The sequence below is a fragment of the Neovison vison genome, chromosome 6 (assembly GCF_020171115.1).
Source record: "Neovison vison isolate M4711 chromosome 6, ASM_NN_V1, whole genome shotgun sequence".
Classification (NCBI taxonomy): Eukaryota; Metazoa; Chordata; class Mammalia; order Carnivora; family Mustelidae; genus Neogale; species Neogale vison.
This window is the reverse complement of record NC_058096.1, coordinates 150,293,664-150,314,708: the sequence shown is the minus strand read 5'-3', so window position 1 is coordinate 150,314,708 and position 21,045 is coordinate 150,293,664. Positions and strand designations below refer to the sequence as shown.

Below are 21,045 nucleotides of genomic sequence, written 5' to 3'. Positions count from 1 at the left end.
ATCAGATATCGTCTCCTTTGGCACTATTTTATGTATACTGATCATTTTTCATCTCTGGATTAATAAAATGTTAGTTAAAAGGAAAAGTGCAGCTTTATTAAAGAACTGAGAAGGAAATATGATTACATTTAATCAAAAGACAGCATGCAATTAATTGGCATTATCCTTGCTAAGTACCAATTATTTCTTTTTAAAAACATACATCGACACCATTGCTGATGGGAAAATTATACATATAAATTTTTATGTTTCTTTTTTTCTTAAGTCTTGTTATAGTATCATGATTATTTCATTTCAAATATGGTGGAATGTCTCCCAGAGCAGTTAATATCAACAATACAATTACACAATCCAATGATAAGCAATAATCAAAGGAAAGGGAAATTAGTGGGTACCTTATGTAGAACTTTATGAATTCTCAGCACTGATAAGGAGAGCCATTGTGAATTGCTGGAATTTTGCAAATTAAGGGGTGAGCAAGCAATTGATAAGAAACGTTAAGGACTCCTGTGTCATGGGGTGTATGCTACTAACTTTTTGACATATTAGCTTATTCTCAATTAGGGCAATAGTCTAGTAAAGACAGGTATTAATATATATTTTAAGAGGACACAGAAATCTTGACTAATAAAGTTCATGCCTGTGTACTGTGGTTTAGACCCTAAGAAAGAGTAGAAAATTTTCTTTCCGAAGAATGTTAAGCTGTCTAATTTTTATAATTCAAAATAAAGATCATGAGGAGAGCAGAGTCAAGAATAAAATCTAAGGGTGCTGGGTGGTGGCTCAGTCAGTTAAGGATCTGCCTTCAGCTCAGGTCATGATCCCACGGTCCTGGGATCAAACCCCGAGTCAGGCTCCCTGCTCATTGGGGAGTCTGCTTCTCCCTCTCCCTCTGCTCTTCTACCTGCTCGTACTTGCTTTCGTTCTGTCTCTCTCAAATAAATAAATAAATATTTTTTAAAAAAGAATAAAACCAAGCAGAGAAAAATAAGGTGTAATTTTTACTTAAATATGTTATAATAAAAGTCTATTGTGCTACAGAGGGTACTGTGATGTTGTAGTAATCAAAATCATTATTGGCATTTTAGCATTATGTGCAACATGTTAAATACACAGAAGAGCTACCCTTTGGTTGTCATCTTGTATCCCAGACAGAAAAATCAGTTGCAGACAGTTCTAAACCACATGCTGCTTAGATCCTCACCAGCAAATGCAAGGATGAGTGTTAAAACCCAGCCTGAAAAATGTGGGTAATCAATAGAAAACTCCAATTTCATTCAGATTAGTGGGATTTTGTGGATCCAACTGTAAGCTAATATTAACATTTGTAAATAACACATATTTCTACGTGTACAAATGGAGCAGAGTTGAATGTACCAGGGAGACTGATGGGTAATCAGTGAAAGAAGCAAGTTCTTGAAGGGTGAGTTTTGCAGGGTTTCCCACTTCTCTTCCAGTGATATTTGACAGGTACTATTATCTTCACCATCTCTGTTTTAAAGCTACATGATTCTTTCTTTCTACCAGTAGATTGAGTTTTTTCAGCCTGGAGAACTTTCACATCCATAAGACTAACAGGGAACAAAACAAAAAGAAAAATTGAAAATACTTGCAGTTTATAATTAATAAAAGAACAAAGATTTGTTGAATATCCTCTGAATGTAAGACATGGTGCTTGCTATTGTGAAGGTTACAAAAGATTATAAGGAGTGGTCGCAGTGGTGAAGTGACTTATACAGTCTACCTGGGAAGCCAAGACATATATGCAGGAGGAAATCTTGGTAAATACCAAATGATATCTCTGGCTGGTATAGTTTAGGGAGGCTCCCAAAACAAGTGGTGTAAGTTTTGGCCTTGAAGTAGGTAAGAAAGTCACTCCCGCATGGAAAAAAATAGTAAAATTGCATGAGCTCCCGATATACCAGCCTAGCACACTTAGGGCTACTAATCACATTTTAGAAATGGTATTGTTTTATGCTTTAACTTAAAAGGCAAGGAAATGGAAACCAAGAGAAGAGACTTTTCCAAGGTCACTTAACTAGTTTTCTGGTTTCAGAACTTGGACTGAGAGTTGGATCTCCTGGTTTATAATGCATATTTTGATATGTATAGTTTGGAAAGTCTGGGAAAGTAGGCTGGTGCTAGATGGCAGAAGTTTGTGGAATACCTAGTCATGGTATTCATACCTCATGTTTGGATTTGAACCTGGGTAATGTGGACTGAGACCTTACATTTCTCCAGAGTAATTAAAAACCAAATTATCAAATTGAAGGGTAATTCTTCCTTATCATTCATATTTCCTTCTTGAATTTTTCCCCTGTGGTTTCAACCACACCCCCCTGTCCTGATTTCTATCTTACGTCTCTGAACACTCTTTTCTTATTCTCTCTTCCGACCCTGTACTCTTAAGCTTTGATGTTCTGCTTCTCTTCTTGCTCTTCTCTTGAGTGAACTCTGGCCAGTTTCATGGTTTTTCATTTCATATGAATTTGGGTAAAAATTGCTTGTGTAAAATGGGAACTTTATCTTCCATAATCATATATCCTTTTGTTTTGGACCCCTGTTCCTGCTGATAGCAGAAAATGGTGGATATAGGCATGAGCATTTGTATCAGCTATTTTGGTCTAAAAGTTTCTCTCCCATTTCAAGGGCTCTCCTCTCCATCTCTGTCTCCCAAGATGGCAGCTGGATACAGGAGGAAGCCTAGGTATCTTCATGCCACTGGGAGGGGTTTCTATGTGTTATTGCCTTCTTCTTTTGGCCTCCATTGACTTCAGATGAGGTGAACCTATCCCGTGGCTTTGGGGGACTTACTGTGGGATCCCTGGTTTGAGCTGTCTTTTCTGTTCTCCCTCCATGAAGTGATAACCTGGTGGACTCACCAGTGAGCGCTATATCCATTTTCTACATTCCCATTGTGGTACGTGGGAGATTTGGACTCCCACCTATGCCGCATAGTCCACGGGGAACTAACTGGGAGTGGGGGCACAATATCAGCCCTACCTTATCTATTCAACAAATATTTATTGAGTACCTATTAGATGTCAGGTACTATTCTAGGTACAGGGGATACCACAGTGAACACAGTGTTTCTACCCTCACGGGCCTTGTACTAAATGCCCATATTAGCTATATAGTATATAGTGTCGTGATGGTCACGAAGCTTCTCTGGAACTTTCAGTCTGTTCTGACTGAACCTGACCTGTTCCCTCAAACCCTCTGCTCTGCTTCACTCACAAGGTTCACCTCTGCTGGAGAGGATGTGAGGAGGAAAAACAAAGATTTTTGAACTTGCTTTCTTATCTTCTATCCTTCTCTCTGGCTCCTTCTTTGAACTTCAGAAAGACTTCCCAGTTCCCCATCTGCACACTAGAAACTGCCCTTCTACCACATCCTCCTCTTACCCAGGTGTTCTTCATTCAGGACTAGGACTTTCCTTGGGTTTATAGGCCCCAGCCTTTTGGTCTGGTCTCAACAGTATAAGCATTCGGGGAGGAAAAGTACACAATGTTTTCTAAGAAGGCCTAATACACTGGGATGTGTTTTACAGCACATCCATTTTCTGAAGACTTCCAAAACTATGTGTCTGATCCCAGCCTTTCCCTCATGACGGACCTAAATTTTGAGCTGGACATTTACCCATGTGTCTAATAGGTACCTCATGCTCAGCAAGTCCCACAGTGAATGGATTCTCTTTCCTTAACCCAGTCATGTTCTACACCTCATCACCTTAATTGAAACCTGGACATCTTCAATTCATTCTCTCTCAAATCCTACATCTGTTTCATTAGCAATCTTTTACCAGTCCTACCTTTGAAATGCCTGACAAATCCATCTTAACCTTCCAGCTCTCATTCTCATTGTCTCACATTGGGTCATTGCAATATCCAACTTTCTTGTCTCTCTAGTCTCCTCCTCAACCCTAGCAGTGATTCAGTGTACCACCTCTGCACTGTCTACAAGGTCCTCAGAAACTGTATGCATGTGGAGGGAGAGCCATTTTGTTTATCACAATGACGTTGACTGCTACTGGCACTTAAGGGGAGGCAGCCAGGGCTGCTAATATTATGCCGTGTACAGAACAGTCCTACACAGAATGTATAAAACAGAAGCAGTAGAAGGTACATATGAAGAGATTTATTAGAAGGAATTATCTTACACAGTTGTGGGGGCTGGCTAGGTAATAGGGTAGGCTGGCAGGAAGGGCAGGTTGAAACTTTAGGACATGGGCTGAACTTGCTGTCCACAGATGGAGTTTCTTTTTCATCTCAAAGAAGGCTGAGCTTTAAAGACCTTCCAAATGATCGAATCCATTCTACTCAGGTTACCTAGAACCAGCTCCCTCCCTTAACCATCCCCTATGTGCCTACCAAGGTGATCTTTGAAAAATCACATCTGATCTTGATAAATCATCTCATGCTTAAGATGATGAGTAAATGTTCCCATAGTGAGTCCTAGAAATGTACTCTAAGTTTTTGGTAAATTACAAAAGGGATGATTTCTGTGATAGTCTTATGTTGTCAAACTACTGAAATATGGCGCACATAATTATTATCCTAAATTCCATCTACCTTGGGGCTGGGGGAAGCAGCTAGTAGAGTACTTGTCCACAAGGATTATTATCTAAATCCACCAACCCTTTATAAGTTCACTTAAAGAAATGGAATTCTTCTTGTAGTTTTCTAATACAATCTGTATATGTTCTTGGCAAACTTTATTGACAGGCATTTGATATTAATCCTAAATTCTCAAATATCTTTAAAGTGGACCACATAGGAATTGAACAAATATGCAACTACCTGATTCTCATTTTCTTAGTGCAAATTTAAAAAACTGTTGTGCTATTTATTTATCTGAGCTGTTTTATTTTTATTATACCATATGTCATTTACAATTTCTGAGCATGCCACTAAAGGCGTGTGTCTGCAGTCCTCTGCTAAGAGATTAAATTAAGCCATGTAGAAAATGATGTATTTTAAAGGGACAATATATTTGTGAACATCTTGCTTTTATTGTCTGGTTAATTGTTGACTGAATTTCCCCCAAGGCGGTGAAAATGCAACAAATAATGATGCAGTGAAAGAAGTTTCTGGAAAAACCATGAATTGTTTTGGCAGCGTTCTATACTTGTGATGGTTTAAGAAAATAAAGCAATGCCTTTTAGGCTCTCACACAAATGTATAGACCATTCTCACATCCACACCGTAACTCCCCCCCTTGTTTATGGAGATATAATTTACCTACAGTAAGATGTACAAATTTTAATTACTTAGTTTAATAACTTTTGACACTTGGTTAACTTGCACCCAAAATGAGATTCAAAACATTTCTGTGAGCCCAAAAATTTCCCTCTTGCCTTTTCCCATAGGGTTCCCTGCCCATTGACAGACTTCTGATTTCTGTCACTGCGGATTACTTTTGCCTCTTATTTTGACTTCATATAAATCACAAACGGTCTGTGCTCTTTACCGTCTGCTTTAGTTTATGTGACCTAATATCACTGAGATTGATCCATGATGTTGTGTTTAATAGTTCTTTGTTTATAATGTTCGATAGTATTATGTGGTATGAACATATCATAATTTATTCTCCTGTTGATGAACACTGTATTGTTTCCAGATTTGGAGTTTTATATAAGACTGCTATGAATTTTCTTACATAAGTCTTCTTGTGTAGATGCTTTCATTTCTCTTAGGCAAATATCTAGGAGTACAATTTCAGGGTCTTAAGGTAGTGGTACGTTTAATTCAAAAAGAAACTACCAAGCAGTTCTCCAAAATTGTACTGGTTAGCATTTTTAGGAGCAATGTATGAGAGTTGCTCAATTGTTCCACATTCTTGTAAACATTTGGTGTTGTCAGTCTTTTAGATTTTAACATTTGTAGGGAGCCCAGGAAGGTATCTTTTTGTGGTTTTAGTTTGGATTTTCCTGATCACCTTGGCTGCTGAGCACTTTTACATATGCATATTGATCATTTACGTGTGTGTGTGTGTGTGTGTGTGTGTGTGTGTTTGTGAACTATCTGTTCAAATCTTTGGTCATTATTTTATTGAATTATTTGTCTGTTTTTGTTGATTTTAGGGGTTCTGTATATATTCCACATAGAACTCTGTTGGCAAATATAAGTATTGCTAGTTTCTTTTCCTAGTCTATGACTTGACTGTTGTTGTTTGTTTGTTTGTTTTGATGAGCAGAAGTTTTGTTAAATTTTAATTTTGTTGCAGTCCAATTTACTTATTTAGTTTTTTGTTATTGTTAGTGCTTTTTGTATCCTACTGAAGAAATCTTGGTCTATCCCAAGGCTGCAAAATTGGCTCTTTTTTATTTTTGTAAATTCCTTCTTGTGATAGATTTTATGTTTGGGTCTATGATCCATTTTGACTTAATTTCATGCATAGAATAATGAAAATATTGAAATTTGGGATTTTTTTTCCCATATGAGTACCCAGTTTTTCCAGCATCATTTCTTAAAATGTCTGATATTTGCTCACTGGTTTTACTATAGGTCTTTGTTGGAAATCCTTTGAAACTATATATATGTGGATTTATTTCTGAACTCTATTCTGTTCATTGATTTGTGTAACTAAGGCCAATGCCACGCTATCTTGATTGTGGTAGCTTTTTAATAAGTCTTGAAATTAGGTTGTATAAGCGCTCCAATTTCATTCTTCTTTGTCAAATTTGATTTGGCCATTCTAGATCTGTTATATTTACTTATTAATTTTACAATGAGTTTGTCAGTTTCTTTGAAAAATAATGCTGCTATTTTTATTCCTACTCTTTTTTTTAATATAGTGAAGAGCTTTGCAATACTTTGAAAAATCAGTCTTTTATTTCGTTTATTCAACAAGATTGATCTGTTCTCTTCTGAGGACTATCCTAGTTTGTATTTTTAACAGTAAAGAGAAGAACTCCATCTTCACAGTGGAGGAAGACAAATTATAAGTGAATTAATATACACTTAAGTACCATGGACAAAAATATAAAGGCAAAATAATAGTGATTAGTAGATGTGGAAAGATAGGCTGTTTTAAATAGGGATATCATGGAAAGCCACTATACCTGCAAGACATTTGAGTAGAAACCTGAATATGTTAAAAGGGCGAGCTGTGCAATTATCTGGGGGCACAACATTGATGGCAGAGGGAACAGCACGTCCAAATATTCGGAGGTGGGAGCATGCCTGCCAGGTTTAAGAGGCCAGCAAGGAAGCCTGTGTGGCTGGAGTACAGGGAAGCAGGGGAAGGGAGATGAGGATGCTGTGGTCTGTGATACAGACTTGAGTGACGTGTGTTTTGAGCAAAGGGGTGACATAATGTTTTAAAGTTATACAGCTGGCTGCTGTGTGTGAATCGACTGCTGAGAGTCAAGGATGAAGTGGGAGGAGGGATAAAAGATGATGGTGATTCTTTGCCTTGGTTTTTAATTCTTTGTTTATTGGCACTTAATCGGTTTGGTATTTTGACGTACCAAGTGTGTGGTTTGACAAGAACTAGACCTTCCCTTATGTAATTCTGTATTAAAAAGGAAATAGTAAGCGAGGTTCTAATCTGAGGGGTGTCTTATACTGATGCCACCCATGTCTAAGAACATACTGTTTCATACCTTAAGCAGTGCGGCTCTGCAACTTCATGTCTTGTTTTGAGCAATCCAAGTTAGAATGCCTTTAAACTTGACTACTTAATGATTCTCTGTGCATGGTTCCTTCTGTATGTTAAATGGTTCTTCTATATGTTAACTGATTCTGGCTTCCTTTGAAAGGCTTTCAGAAATATTCCCACACATTCAGTTCTTTTCCTGTGGTAGTATGTAGTTTTGAAACAAAATGCTGGTCAGTCAGTTGATATAGACCATATCTTCTGTATTTTTAATAATGTATACCTTCAGATTATGGTGCTGTTCTTCTCCTCATCCTTATTAGTGTTATTTCTGCTAGAAGAGCTATCTTTGAATTAGGAATAATAGAGAACCTGTTGCAGGTGCTAGATATTTATGGGGAGGCAGTGAAACATTATCAAGCATGGTAAATTTGATAGTGGAATTTTAGACTGAATTGTAATAATTAATTCATCCTCTAATTTACTCATTTTAGTGACAGTTCATTAGTATGTTCTTATGCTTTTAAGAAGTTCTAATTAAGAGAGTTTCATGATAATAGCAGGGTCATAATTATATGCATTTAATTATATTAAAGGAAAATATTTAGCTTTGTATGAATATTGTTAGGAAGTTCAAAATAAGAAAAATAGCTAACATCCAAACTTGAAGAAAACATTTACTTCATTATACGATATTTGTACATCTTAGTTATTTTCAGCACCTCTCACACCAATTTTTCTGGTTTCATTTAACATTTTGCTCTTCTACTTGATGTACAGAGCACAGGGGCAGGGAAATACTTCAGGGTTTCATAAACAAAATAGACAGAGGTATCAACCAAACAGCTTTGAAGCTAAAAGATCCCCAGCTACCATAGTAAGGGACCAGGCTCCAGGCTTGCTGCTGTGGCCCACCTCTGTACAGAGGCAAAACCAAGGGGCCCAGAGTGAGGTCCTAGACCTGCTGAACTGGTCAGACCACTCAGCTGTGGCCAGGGTCAATGTGACCCCCTCAGCCCTCTTGGTCACACTGGCTGATTTTCTTTTTTAAGATTTATTAATTTATTAATTAATTAATTTATTAAGTATTATTAATTTTAGAGATAATGGAGAGAGCATGCGAGTTGGGGGAAGGACAGAGGAGAAGGTGGGAGAGAGAGAGAGAAGCAGACTCCCTGCTGTGTGGGGAGCCTGAGTGGGGATGTGGGACTGGATCCCAGGACCCTGAGACCATGACCTGAGCTGAAATCAAAAGTCAGAAGCCCAATCAACTGAGGTTGCCCCTGGCTGATTTTTTTTTTTTTTTTACTACTTTGAAATTTAGGGACTGCATTTTTGCACAATAATATGTAGTCAATGATCTGTCTCATATTTTGGGTTTTCTTTGTGCTGTCATTCATGAAAAGCATGGAATGTGGTTTGCCATTAAAAAAGATCACCTCAGCCAGGTGAATTGCTGTCAAGCACTGGGTAGCCCTAACTTTATGTAACTTAGATCACAGTTATTACCTAAACAAATAGAAGACAGTAGGCAAAGACATAGCTGAAATAGAATGACTATTTTAGAACAAAAGAAATGGTGCCTATCCACTAGCAGGATATAGTTAGTGTCATGCTTTATGTTTATTTCTCACTTTTTTTTTTCTCTCTCTCGCTCTCTCTGTCTTTCCTGATAAAACATTCTGGGCAATTTAAAAAATTTGCACTAGTTTTAATAAAATAGACTCTCTTAATTCTTTCCCTACTGTTGCAGTGAATTTAGGCAATGTCAGTCTGTTACTGTTAGAATTGCTATTCAACTGAAAATGTATTATAATCTGCTGCACACATAAAAAATTACATTATAATGAGCAAAACTGAGCTAAACATAATTGTGCCTATAACAGCACTGTGACAGGAAGTGTCTCCTGTAACGGTGATGATTTCCATATCAGTGATAATTTTATTGTCCGTTTTGCATTGTCTTTTTCTTGCTGCCATATTGATGCACAGAATGTGTCCATCCGTTCCTAGGAGATATATAGATGCCAAAAATATATATATAGTTAACTCCATCTCCTATTCCTAGAAAAATCTTAAGTAATTAGAAAGTAAAAAAGATGACAGCAGCCAAATTGCATCCCCCAATGCTGCACACACACTCCACCCCCCCACACACAGACACCCAACTCCCTTTAACAGGTTTATGTACTTGCTGGAGGCAACTTTTGAAAATACCTTAATGGCCTCAACCCTCAGGCTAAAAGCATTTAACCATCTCTGACTTTGGCCAATGCCTACTGGGTTACAGGGGCATTTTGTCATTTCTGGGCCAGCCATCTCTAATACAGATGAGTGGAGTTTTATAACTTTTTGTAAGAGCAAAGGGGAAAAAGGAAGGGAGACATTCACTCCTACTTATTGGTGTGTTACCAGATATTCTCTTCAGCTCTTAGAGAAAAATCACAATGTAGGATTCTGGATAAACAGGCAAGATAAAAACAAAACAAACAAACAAACAAAAAACCCAGAAGCTACAAAACCTACTCACCATATAGGGGAATTCACCTGTTTTCCTGGCCCTTTTATCCCTTTAATCTCAATACAGCAACTAGTTATTAAACAGTTGCTATGTACAAAACATTATCCAAAGCATGGGGGGATCTAAAAGGGACTAAAATAGCCCCAGTTGTTCAAGGGAAGAGTTGGTAATAAGTTGAGTACTCAAATATCCACAAGGAAAAACTCTGGAAATCGTATTCAGGAAAATGTGTCTACAGTGGCATATCATTTATGTCAAGGTCAAGAACTCTTATCGATTTTTTTGAGGCAAAAACTGCTACAAGAGCCTATAGAAACAGAGGGTTTTAAAAAAAAAAACTTAAATAACTATACATTCTACATTACTATATCATATCTTCCATGCTTACAGAGTTTGAAAAAGCATCTCTCTTAGAATGTGAATACCCCTTTATTAGATGCTAAGCAAACACCCAATTATTTATGGATGCAGTTTTGATGATTGCAAATGACTTCACCTGCAGCCCAACTGGGTCTTGATTATTAGTTGCAAGTCAAAGGTCCTCAAGTCTGGAATTCCTGCATCAGGACTCACAGCTTCTCCTCACTCTTCATTTGTCCAAAGAGAAATGTCTTATCCGTGTCTGTCCTAAAAAGAAACAAAGCATTTGCTACAGTTTTGCAAGTTTTAGAGATATATGGATTCTGGCATCCAGTTGCTTCAGTGCAATAAAGTTTTGTCAACTCCCAAATGATCTCTCTCTCTCTCTCTCTCTTTTTTAAAACGTTGATAACATTGACACATCTTGAGTGTATAGTCCCTACAAAGTTGTAAATCTAGTTATGGCCTTTAGAATAGGGCAGTGGATGAATAATTTTGGATAAAAAAGTCACAGGAGGAGGGGCACCTGGATGGCTCATTTGGTTAAGCAACTGCCTTCAACTCAGGTCATGAACCTGGAGTCCCAAGATCAAGTCCAGCATCGGGCTCCCTACTCAGCATGGAGTCTGCTTCTCCCTCTGATCCTCCCCCTTCTCATGATCTCTCTCTTACTCTCTCTCTCTCTCTCCCAAATAAATAAGTAAACTCTTAAAAAAAAAAAAAAAACCATAGGAGGAAAAACACCCTACATTTATTTCTATGTACATTTCTGACTTTAGTTGAGGATGTTGGAAGAAAAAGGATTTGTGCATTGGGACAGAAAAAGGAGGAAAGCATGGAAGGAGTTTAGGGAGTTTGGTAGGAAAGTTTTGAGTCTCAGAAGGAGCCTCCTGGATTTGGTGTCAGGGGCTGAGCTTGGGCAGAGCTGAGGCTGACTTTGGAAGCCCCTTATGAGCCTTAAGCACGGGAAAAATGTCAGAGAAGCACACATTCAGCAATGCCAAAGAGTGTCCGAAGCATTTTCCATTTTGGGTCTAAGTTCTCAGACCAGAGTAGATCCAAAAGGCAGGCATGAACAATGCTGAGTCATGAAAGTAGGAAGACGTGGGATGGAGGACTAGCCAAACAAAATTAAAGTGCTCCGTGAACTGCATGTTGGCTTCAACAAAATGAGAACTATCTCCAAGCCTCTTGGTGAAAGCTTGAGGAAAGAGCAATGAAAAAATTCTCAGGAAACAGAGATAACAAGCAGAAATTGGTTGCACAGTTTGCATGACACAACATGTCTTTGATATTCTTTTCATTTTTTGTCTTGTTTAGTGAACAGAAACAGGTGAAAGCTTTCAGAGGCTGACTTCTAAGTCTAGTCACTCATAACCTCTTGGGTTTGCTTCACCTTCAATTCCATCACTATGGAGTTTTTAGGAACCTCACCCGGTAGCTGTGGGTGTCACTTTCATTTTGGAAAAAAGTATCTGAAAACAAAGCAAAACAATAAACCACGGACCTGTGTCTCTAGCAGGCATTGGTCATCATTGGAGCCTCTGCCCAGCTCTTCATGTTTCAGGGGACCGCACCTCTCTGCCTCCATGGCCTGGCTGTGTCCGCATTAAGTTCCCTGATATTTGAAGAAACTAAGCCCTACTTACCCATTGTGGTTTTGAGATTTGATAGTGGGTTTTTTTTTTTTCTTAATATTGAAGTATAATTGACATACAATGTTCCATTAGTTTCAGGTGTACAACATAGTAATTCCATAATTCTATGCCTTATGCTTTGTTCACTATAAGTGTACCTACTGTCTGTCATGATACAGTGCTGTCACAATGCCACTGACTATACTCCTTATGCTGTACCTTTTATCCCCATGACTTAGAGAGAAACGAGTATTATTATTATTATTACTATTATTTTATTTTATTTTGTTTTGTTTTTAGAGAGAGAGAGAGTGGGGTGGGGGAAGGGGTAGAGAGAGAGAGAGAATCTTAAGCAGGTTCCATGCCCAGCATTAGGGTCCAGTGTGGGGCTCCATCCCACGACCCTCAGATCATGACCTGGGCAGAAATCAAGTGTCAGACATTCAACCAACTGAGCCACCCAGGCGCCTGAGACAGAACAAATATTATTAAGATAACTTAAAGGAAAGTAATTTCAGCTTCATTGGTACATATCTTTTCCTTAGTGCCGCACTTTCTTCTGCCAGACTGTACAGACCTCTGTCACTGAGCATCTTGGCATATCCATTCTTGTTTGTCCAGCGGTGCAGCTACACTTTCTTCTTAGTCCTAGACTGAAGGAGCTCTACAGCTGGCGTGTGGCTACGATGTTACTGGAACTTGAGCACAAACATTTATAAGAAGGCAGCCAGCATTTTCCTATCCGCACTGACAAGCTTTGGGTCCTGCAGAAGGAAGGAAGGAAAGGCGACCCTAAGCTGGATCTGTCTTGCAGGAGACCTTCGAGAAGGCGAGCCTGAGCAGCAGCAGCAGTGGGGCCGCCAGCCTGAAAAGCGAACTCTCAGAGAGCGCAGACCTGCCCCCCGAGGGCTTCCAGGCCCCCGGCAGTAAGGAGGAAGACAGGGCCTGCGATGAAATCCTGTCGGAGGAGAACTTCAACTTGGAAAATATCGAGAAAGGTATTGCTAGTGAAATGGGGACAACAGATATGAGCTCTTGACTTCGGTCTCTTTGGAGGCTCATTTGCTTTTCATTTTATTCTATTACTCTTTGATTCACGTGCAGATATGTACTCAGAGCTAGATGATGAATTGGACATTTCGGACAACTCCAGCAGCTCCAGTTCAAGCCCTTTAAAAGAATCTACATTCAGTAAGTTTTTGCTGGCCTGCGGGGTTCCGGTAGGTCATGGTTTGGGAATCACACTTGGGAGTTGAGTAAATGCCGTTATGTACATAGGCAGAAGTTTGTTCTCCAGGTGCGGCACTAATTAGGACAGGTTGGTCTAGCCCTGTGATGGGCCCAGAGGCCAGCCGGCACTGCGGTCTTCTGTTGCCTCAGCTGTCAAGTGAATAGTTTCATTATTTCTACCAGCAAACCCAGATTCCACCTGGCAAGTGGAGATAACTAATTTGGAGACACACTAAATAACCACAAGAATAATGGAAGTGACTTCTTATGAATCTAGTCTATAGGGATTAGAGACCTGGAGAAGAAATTAGTCCTGGCGTAGACTACGTTTTGTACAATTTTATTTCCATTATGAAGAGATATATTTCAAACACTAAAGTAAAATAAATATTTTAATTGTTTATTACTATGAAAAAATGGAATGTGTAAATTCAGTCCATATGTGAATTCTGACTCGATTTAAAACAGGAAAGTAAATAGTCTGGGTATGAGGTATGGAAAAGAAAAGATATATTTGGAAAAATGTAAAGATTATAAGGAAAGATAGGATTCGATTTGTTCAACAAATCTGCAACTGAAAGAAAAGAAAGGTTAAACTAGAATATGGAGAGATAAGAATAATTCATTTAAAAGAGTAGGTTGAAGGCACTTAGATAGGTAGAAATACTCTGAAATAAAGTTAGTGTAAACGATTTCCTCTCATTAATGACTATACTATGAAAATTTCATAAAAGAAAGTTTAAAATAGTCTCCCCAAGGACCTAAGTAAAACCCTAAGGAGTTGCTTCATTTGCTTCATTTTTTGTTCCTTTCCAAACTTAACTGTCCGTAAAATAGTGACTAGATGTTTCAGATTTTCTGGGATAATCTGTTTCCGTCATTGATCTATTTTCCCACAAATTCCTGCTTGCTAGATAAAAATGTCTTGATTGGTGATTAGGAAAACATGAAAGCTATACAGGAAAAAATATTCATACATATGTAGCAGATTCTACAAGCAGCTAATTACTGGCTGTTTTGAGATTAATTCAGCTTTGTATGTTCGGGGTAACAGTGGTGAGGAAGGTCAGTGGGAAAGCGAGGAAGGAAAAGTTGAACCCTTAAACTTGCATGTGGTAACTTATACTTATCTTGTCAAGGCCTTTAGGATAATTATAAGATATATATTTTATTGTATTTTATTAGCTATTAATAACAGTTTCCTTTGGAAAAAGGACCTTAAACAATCCTGTCAAATAAATAGTAATTTGAAGCTTTCTATTTTAACTGAACTTTTATAAAGGAAGACCGTCTTTAGAGTATGCTAAATACTGCTCACATAATAGAATGCAGCTTTTTTAAATGAATAAATAGATAAATAAATAAAAGATTTGCACAGGAAAAATGTAAAGCTATTTTTATGTTCTTATTTCAGGCATTTTAAAGAGAAGTTTTAGTGCCTCAGGAGGAGAAAGACAATCCCAAACAAGGTGTGTACATATTGAGCTCCCAGAAGTCTGCAGAGCCATTATTGGTGGCTAAACCAAAACCTCGTAGCCAGAAGTCACCATGGACATGGGTGGTAGAGGCTGATAGACCCACCCTCCCAGCACAGATTGCATTTTACCAGGAGCATACTGGAAAGTGTACTAAGCTTGGACCTGGGTTTAATCTAGCTTTGTGATTTTAGCTAAGCCATTAGCCTAATGGAGCTCAGGGCTGGACCAGAGAAGTAGTTAGTTACGCATTATGAGGCCATCTGGAGCCCTGGCTCCTTATATCTTGTTTTTCCACAATCCCAATTGTCAATCCCTGATTGATTTGTGCAACAGGGAGATTCATTCCAAGGCTTTGGGGGCCCACATAATGAGAAACCAGGGAATCAAACTTAGGAAGGAATGAAAGTCATCCTCATGGCAAATGTGGCAAACGTGGACCCCATCACCTCCACATCCCAGCCAGCAGGAAGTAGAAGGAGCACATGGAGACGTGCCCCTTCCTTTTAAGGACATGACTTGGGCATTGTGCTCATCCCTTCTGCTCACATACCATTGGCCAGAACTTAATTATATGTACACATCTAGCTGAAAGGGAGGATAAATATGTTTGGGGGATTCTATTTTAAAAGTAAAAAGAACTCTTTTAGGACCACCAGCAATTTCTCCAACAGTTATCTCTTGGACAAAAGACTAAAATGAAACTATTAAGTCAGGCCTTTTGAAAGTCCCTGACGACCTTCGTGAGGGTGATTTCCGCGACACTGGGTGAGGTGGACAGGAGTGGAAGCCCGATCGTGGTGCTTTCAGAAGTTGCAAAAGCAGAGATGGGAAGGAAGCTACCAGTGAGCTGGCCAGTTAGCTGGCGAGCGATGTTTGATGGAAAAGGACCATCTTAGACTCAGGATGACAGCAGGGTGGCTGGGACTCAGAAGAGGCAGCCAGTGAAGAGGAGAGATAAAGAGGGAAAGAAATTGCTGGAACACTGGCACAGAGTAGTGGAGCCCAGAGAGCAGGTCTGGGAAAGAGGAAGTGACAGCCCTTTCTCTGTGTCTGAAGAAAAGGAGGCAAAGATAAAATTAAGCTAGAAAAGCAGAGAAGAGGGTTAGAAAAGATAATACTTGGTGGTTTCTGGTCATTAGATGATGTTCACGGCTGTGAGGATGGTCTAGATTTGAGGAGGGTGATCAGTCAGGAAGAACCGATATAAAAATGGGCAGACACCTGAGAGGAGACAGCTCTGAGATGAAGGTGCTGGTTGAGGCTGGAATGCATTAAAGCTGCAGGTGACCTTGATCGGGGGTGTGGCTACATGCCATGGGACAAAAGGCTAAGGCCATGCTATGCTTCAGGAGTTGGGCTTTCTGGACCAGGCAAAGGAACATGATTCTGATTGACTTGTGCAACAGGGAGGTTCATTCAAAGGCTTTGGGAGCCCACATAATGAGGAACCAGGGAATCAAACTTAAGAAGGAATGAAAGTCAGGTGAGCCGCTGCAATCTGTAGAGGAGACACAGGCTCAGAAAGGCCCTGGTGCTGGGACAAAGAAGCTCCCAGTCTGTTTGTTCCATCCATGTGTCACCTTTCTCAGGATCCGGTGTCCTGTGTGAAAGAGTCAGGGGGGCCTGGTTTAAATTAACACTCTATTCACTGCTGCAGGGAGGGGTGAGCTCCTGGATCTACTTCCATGAGGGGTCTTTGTTGGAGGGAGCAGGTTCTAGGTGCTAGGCAGCCAGAATGGAACTTTTTTCTGCTTCTGGGCTCAAGGGTGCTGCTGGGAAGAAGAATTCAGAATAAAGAACCTGCCTAGCAAAATCCTGAGGGGTTCAGTTGGGTGGCAAAGGAGAGTTCCTATAGAAAATCATTTTTGTTTAGTCAAAGATACAATACCATTGATTACTGATTTTTTTTTTTTTCACATAATGTTCAGGAACAGTTAGCATGAAACTTTTCCATTTCCTAACTCATTTCCAGTGTTGCTAGTAACAAAAGCCCAAGGAAAACTGATCCGAGTGCATAAAATACCAGAAGCATAATTGAGGAAAGCCTACACATTTTTTAGTGGGCCAGTGTGCAGAGGAGTGGTGGTTAGAAGTAACGGAGAGAGCAGGAGAAAGAGAAACAGTCCCAAACCCAAAGGAGAATGGAGAACGAGAATGGGGGATCTGGAGGACTTGGGACTTGAATGGTAAGATCACCTAAGGAATTTCCCGGGCTTGCAGTTCCCTCCCATAGCCTACCTTCTGTCTTCTTGTCCTTAAGTCACCACCTCTACCTCTACGTTCCACAGATGTGGAAGCCCCACACAGGAGCCTGGAGTCATGGGAGCTCTTGCTCGTTTGGCCCAGCAAGGGGGGAGGCAGGGTTGGGAGACATGGCTATGGAGCTGGGGATCTGAACGCCTGGTAGCATGGAGTCAGTTTGTTTTCTTCAACTCTGGCATCAGAGCTTCTGTCTTAACCACATTGCAAGTTGAATAGATTCTTGTGAGCTGATCTGGAAATCTTTCCAACTGCTTGGGAACTGCGTTTGCATAGGAAAATGTTCCACATGTTATCCTGCAAAATACTTAGCAAGCGCCCTCGGGAATGTAGCAATTCCCAATTTTGTGATTATTTATATTTCTAAGAACATGATCAGAAGGCTTTTTTTTCCATTATTGGATAATTTATTCATTGATATGAAATTGCTTAAATGTATAGAAGTGCAAAACAAGTATTTTAGTGCAAAAATACATTATGACATATGGGTTTTACTCCCCAGTTAAAAGAATTTTATGTTAAAATGGGAATTTCCAATCAGATAAATTTAGGCATCTTGAAATTGTTAAATAATTCTAGTCTTTTTTCTTTCCCTCAAAGGACTCATGGAATTGTGTTATTTGCATGAATTCAGTTGAAGTCCAGCCCTTCAAAAACAAAAGAAACATATGTATTACATGTTCTAGAGTTTGATATGTTTTTTTTTAAGATTTTATTTATTTATTTGACAGAGATCACAAGTAGGCAGAGAGGCAGGCAGAGAGAGGGAAGCAGGCTCCCCGCTGAGCAGAGAGCCATCCCAGGACCCTGAGATTATGACCTGAGCCGAAGGCAGAGGCTTAACCCACTGAGGCATCCAGGTGCCCCTTGAGATGGTTTTTAAAAGCTAGTCATCATCTTAACATTTTATAGCTAGTTGGGTGAACCAAAATCAACAGAAAGGAGAAGTTCAAACTGAAGCTCATTGAAAAAGGGGATATTACAGAGTGTAATTACATTAACCCCTTTGAATTGTGGCTAATGACCACATCAACAGGTGGAAAATGGGAAATAACCCAAATGTTGAGGTTGTTGGCTCAGAAGTCACATCAGTGAATAGGACCGAAGCTAAAATCATATTTGAAAACTGTACTGTGTGTGGTAGAGTGTGACATGCCATCAGGGAACTCGGTTTGTTTTAAGACAAGCTCTCTTCCCTCAAGGAACTCAGAGTGTAACAGGGAGACAAGGGCAGACTTCAGAAGAGAAGAAATGACAAAAGACAGCCTATGATTCATGCCAAATGAGAGGAAAGAAGATTAATGACTTTTGATTTCCTTCCAAGCAATCCCTAGAGCTTCTCTAGATTGAAAAGAGACAACTCTAAAATGTACTTATGATTCTTTAAATTAAAAGACATTAAATAAAGCTTGAGTTATTTGCAATCTAACTTGTTTAGGATTTTTCTGGGTTTCTTGGTTTAGACCAATAAGAAATGTGAAGCCATCCTGCAGAATATTTAGAAGCTAAATGAGAAGTTAGAATCTAAAAGAAGATAGCCACTCTGCGTACTAGAAAATATTTAGAAGCTAAATTAGATGTTAGGATATAAAAGAAAATAACAAAGTGACATAATAGAAAATATTTAGATGTTAAATAAGAAGTTAGAATCTAAAACAAGGTAGCAAAGCTGCAAAATAGAATAAAGATACATAGAAAATCAAGCCATAGAGATTTTTTGGCTCTTCTATGTCACATATGAAATGGTAGACCAGTTACAATGAGACCCGGAGCAGCTTTCTTTCTTGGGAAGCCTTACTGTGGCTCTTTAAAAGAGAGAATCAGTCTCATTTAGAAAAAGCCACAGGTAAGTGCATGTTTGACCTGAGCATAGCTACTAGAGCTTAGAATTCAAACTTCATCCTGGCAAACTAGTTCAAAGAGAAAACTTAAGAATAAATTTTGAACTTATGTCAACACAGATATCAGGGCCCGGAATTAAGCCAATTATCTGCTGAAGAAGCAAGGTACCTCCCTAATAACTCACCATAGACTTGCAAATGGAACTAGGCAAATGGAACTAGGAAGGGCAGCTTCTGCCCTCCTTAGAGAGATACTGGTATCAAGGCTGATGAGAGGAAACATCCCATTAGAACTGGAAGGCACCCTGGTGATCCAGGTCATCACCAGATGATGAAATGCTTTTCAGGACTATAATTAATCACAAGACCAAGAGAGAGCTAGTTCTCAACTATTGGAAGTTCCTTGTTCCATCTATGAATTACTCAACAGAAATGACATGAAATCAACAAATAATTCTTTTGGGGTCCTTTCCTTGCCAAATCCTCCCCAGATATCAAGCCTCCATCCTCAAGTCACCAAAAGTCCTAGAAGCCAAACTGAAAACCACCAGATCAGTAGAGAGAACCCCATTCCTCAGTCTGGAACTGGAGCCATTTACAAAGCAGAGATGAATCTCCAAATCCCCATTCCCAAGACTCCAGATGAAATCTCCCCCATCAGGATGCCATCCATATAGCAACCATTCCCAGTGCTCTCCTGGCTCCCCAGAAAATCTGGAGAGGTCGATGGAGCAGTTTTTATACTATAGCAGTGGACCTTGGGAAGCTTCTAGTTGACCTACATTTCCTAATAATAAACAGGTCATTCATACTGTATGTGTATTCACGTAGTATAATTTGCTTTTAGGCTTTTGACTTACTAGAATGGACAGTTAATTTTACACCTTCATTTTTTACATCTTTGCATGTTATTGGAGAATCATTAGCAGAAACATCACCTGGCATACACTTACATTTTTCTATTTGAATGTCACCAAATAACTGCTTTAGTTGCAATAGACCTGTTTTACTAAGGTCTAATAGTTTGTTCTTCTGAAGATGCGGAACCATGAGATAACTAGAACTAACAAGAAGTTCCAGCTAGTAAATAATGAAAGGCAGATAAAAATGAACTTAATGGTATATTTTTTATATATTGCTTTTAACGAATGCACACAGGTCATGTGATGGTCTAGTTGAACAACTTTTCTTAAATGAGAATGTGAGAAGTTTGTTTTAACAGTTTTAAACAGGTATAATTCACACAAAATAAACTGCACATATTTAAAATGTGTAATTTGATAAGTTTTGAATATGTATATCTCTGTGAAATAACAATTAAGATGGTGAACATATCCACCTACAAGTGTTCTTGTGTCCATTTTTACCTTCCCTTATGCTCCTCACTCCCCCACCCCAGGCATTCATTAGTCTGCTTGTTGCACTCTAGATTAGTCAGCATTTTAGAATTTCATCTAAATGGAATTATATAGTACATACTCTTATTTGTCTGGCTTCTTTTAGGCAGCATGATTATTTGGAGATCTGTCCCTCCAGTTTTCATAGTTTATCAATAGTTCATTCCTTTTTATTGTGAAGTAGTAGTCCGTTGTATGGATTTATCATGGTTTGTTTTCTATTCATCTGTCAATGGACATTAGAGTGCCAGTACTTGGTTATTACAGATAAAGCTATGATGAACATTTGTGTTTTTGTATGGATACATACTTTTAAAAATCTTGCATTGGGGAGGCTGTTTGGGGCTCAGTGGGTTAAGCATCTGATTCTTGATTTTGCCTCAGGTCATGATCTCAGGGTCCTGAGGTAGAGCCCTGCATCTGGCTCGACATTCGGTGTGGAGTATGCTTGAGATTCTCTCTCTCCCTCTCCTTCCTCCCCTCCTGCTCATGTTCTCTCTCTCTCAAATGAATAAATTTTTTAAAAAGTCAATAAAAAAGTAAAAATCTTGGGTAAATACCTAGAAGTGAAATGACTGGAACATATGGTAGGTTTATGCTTAACTTTTTAAAAAACTGCCAAACTGTTTTCCAGAGTGGTTGTACCATTTTTATAATCCCAGTTTTAGAGATTTGAACCCTACTCACACATTGAGAAAGGTTGAAGTGCATGATAGTATTTGT

At 39.0% G+C, this 21,045-nt stretch overlaps 1 protein-coding gene across 6 annotated transcripts in view; it reads left to right on the top strand.

Annotated features, from left to right (window-relative positions):
- The window catches only part of NEK10 (NIMA related kinase 10), a 228,195-nt gene that overhangs the window by 154,484 nt on the left and 52,666 nt on the right, over positions 1–21,045 (top strand). For all 6 annotated transcript variants that reach the window (XM_044252584.1, XM_044252587.1, XM_044252586.1 and 3 more), the window contains exons 27-29: positions 12,932–13,115; positions 13,222–13,308; positions 14,762–14,816. In XM_044252584.1, the coding sequence (XP_044108519.1) occupies positions 12,932–13,115; positions 13,222–13,308; positions 14,762–14,816 (326 nt within the window). The remainder of the gene's footprint in view (positions 1–12,931; positions 13,116–13,221; positions 13,309–14,761; positions 14,817–21,045) is intronic.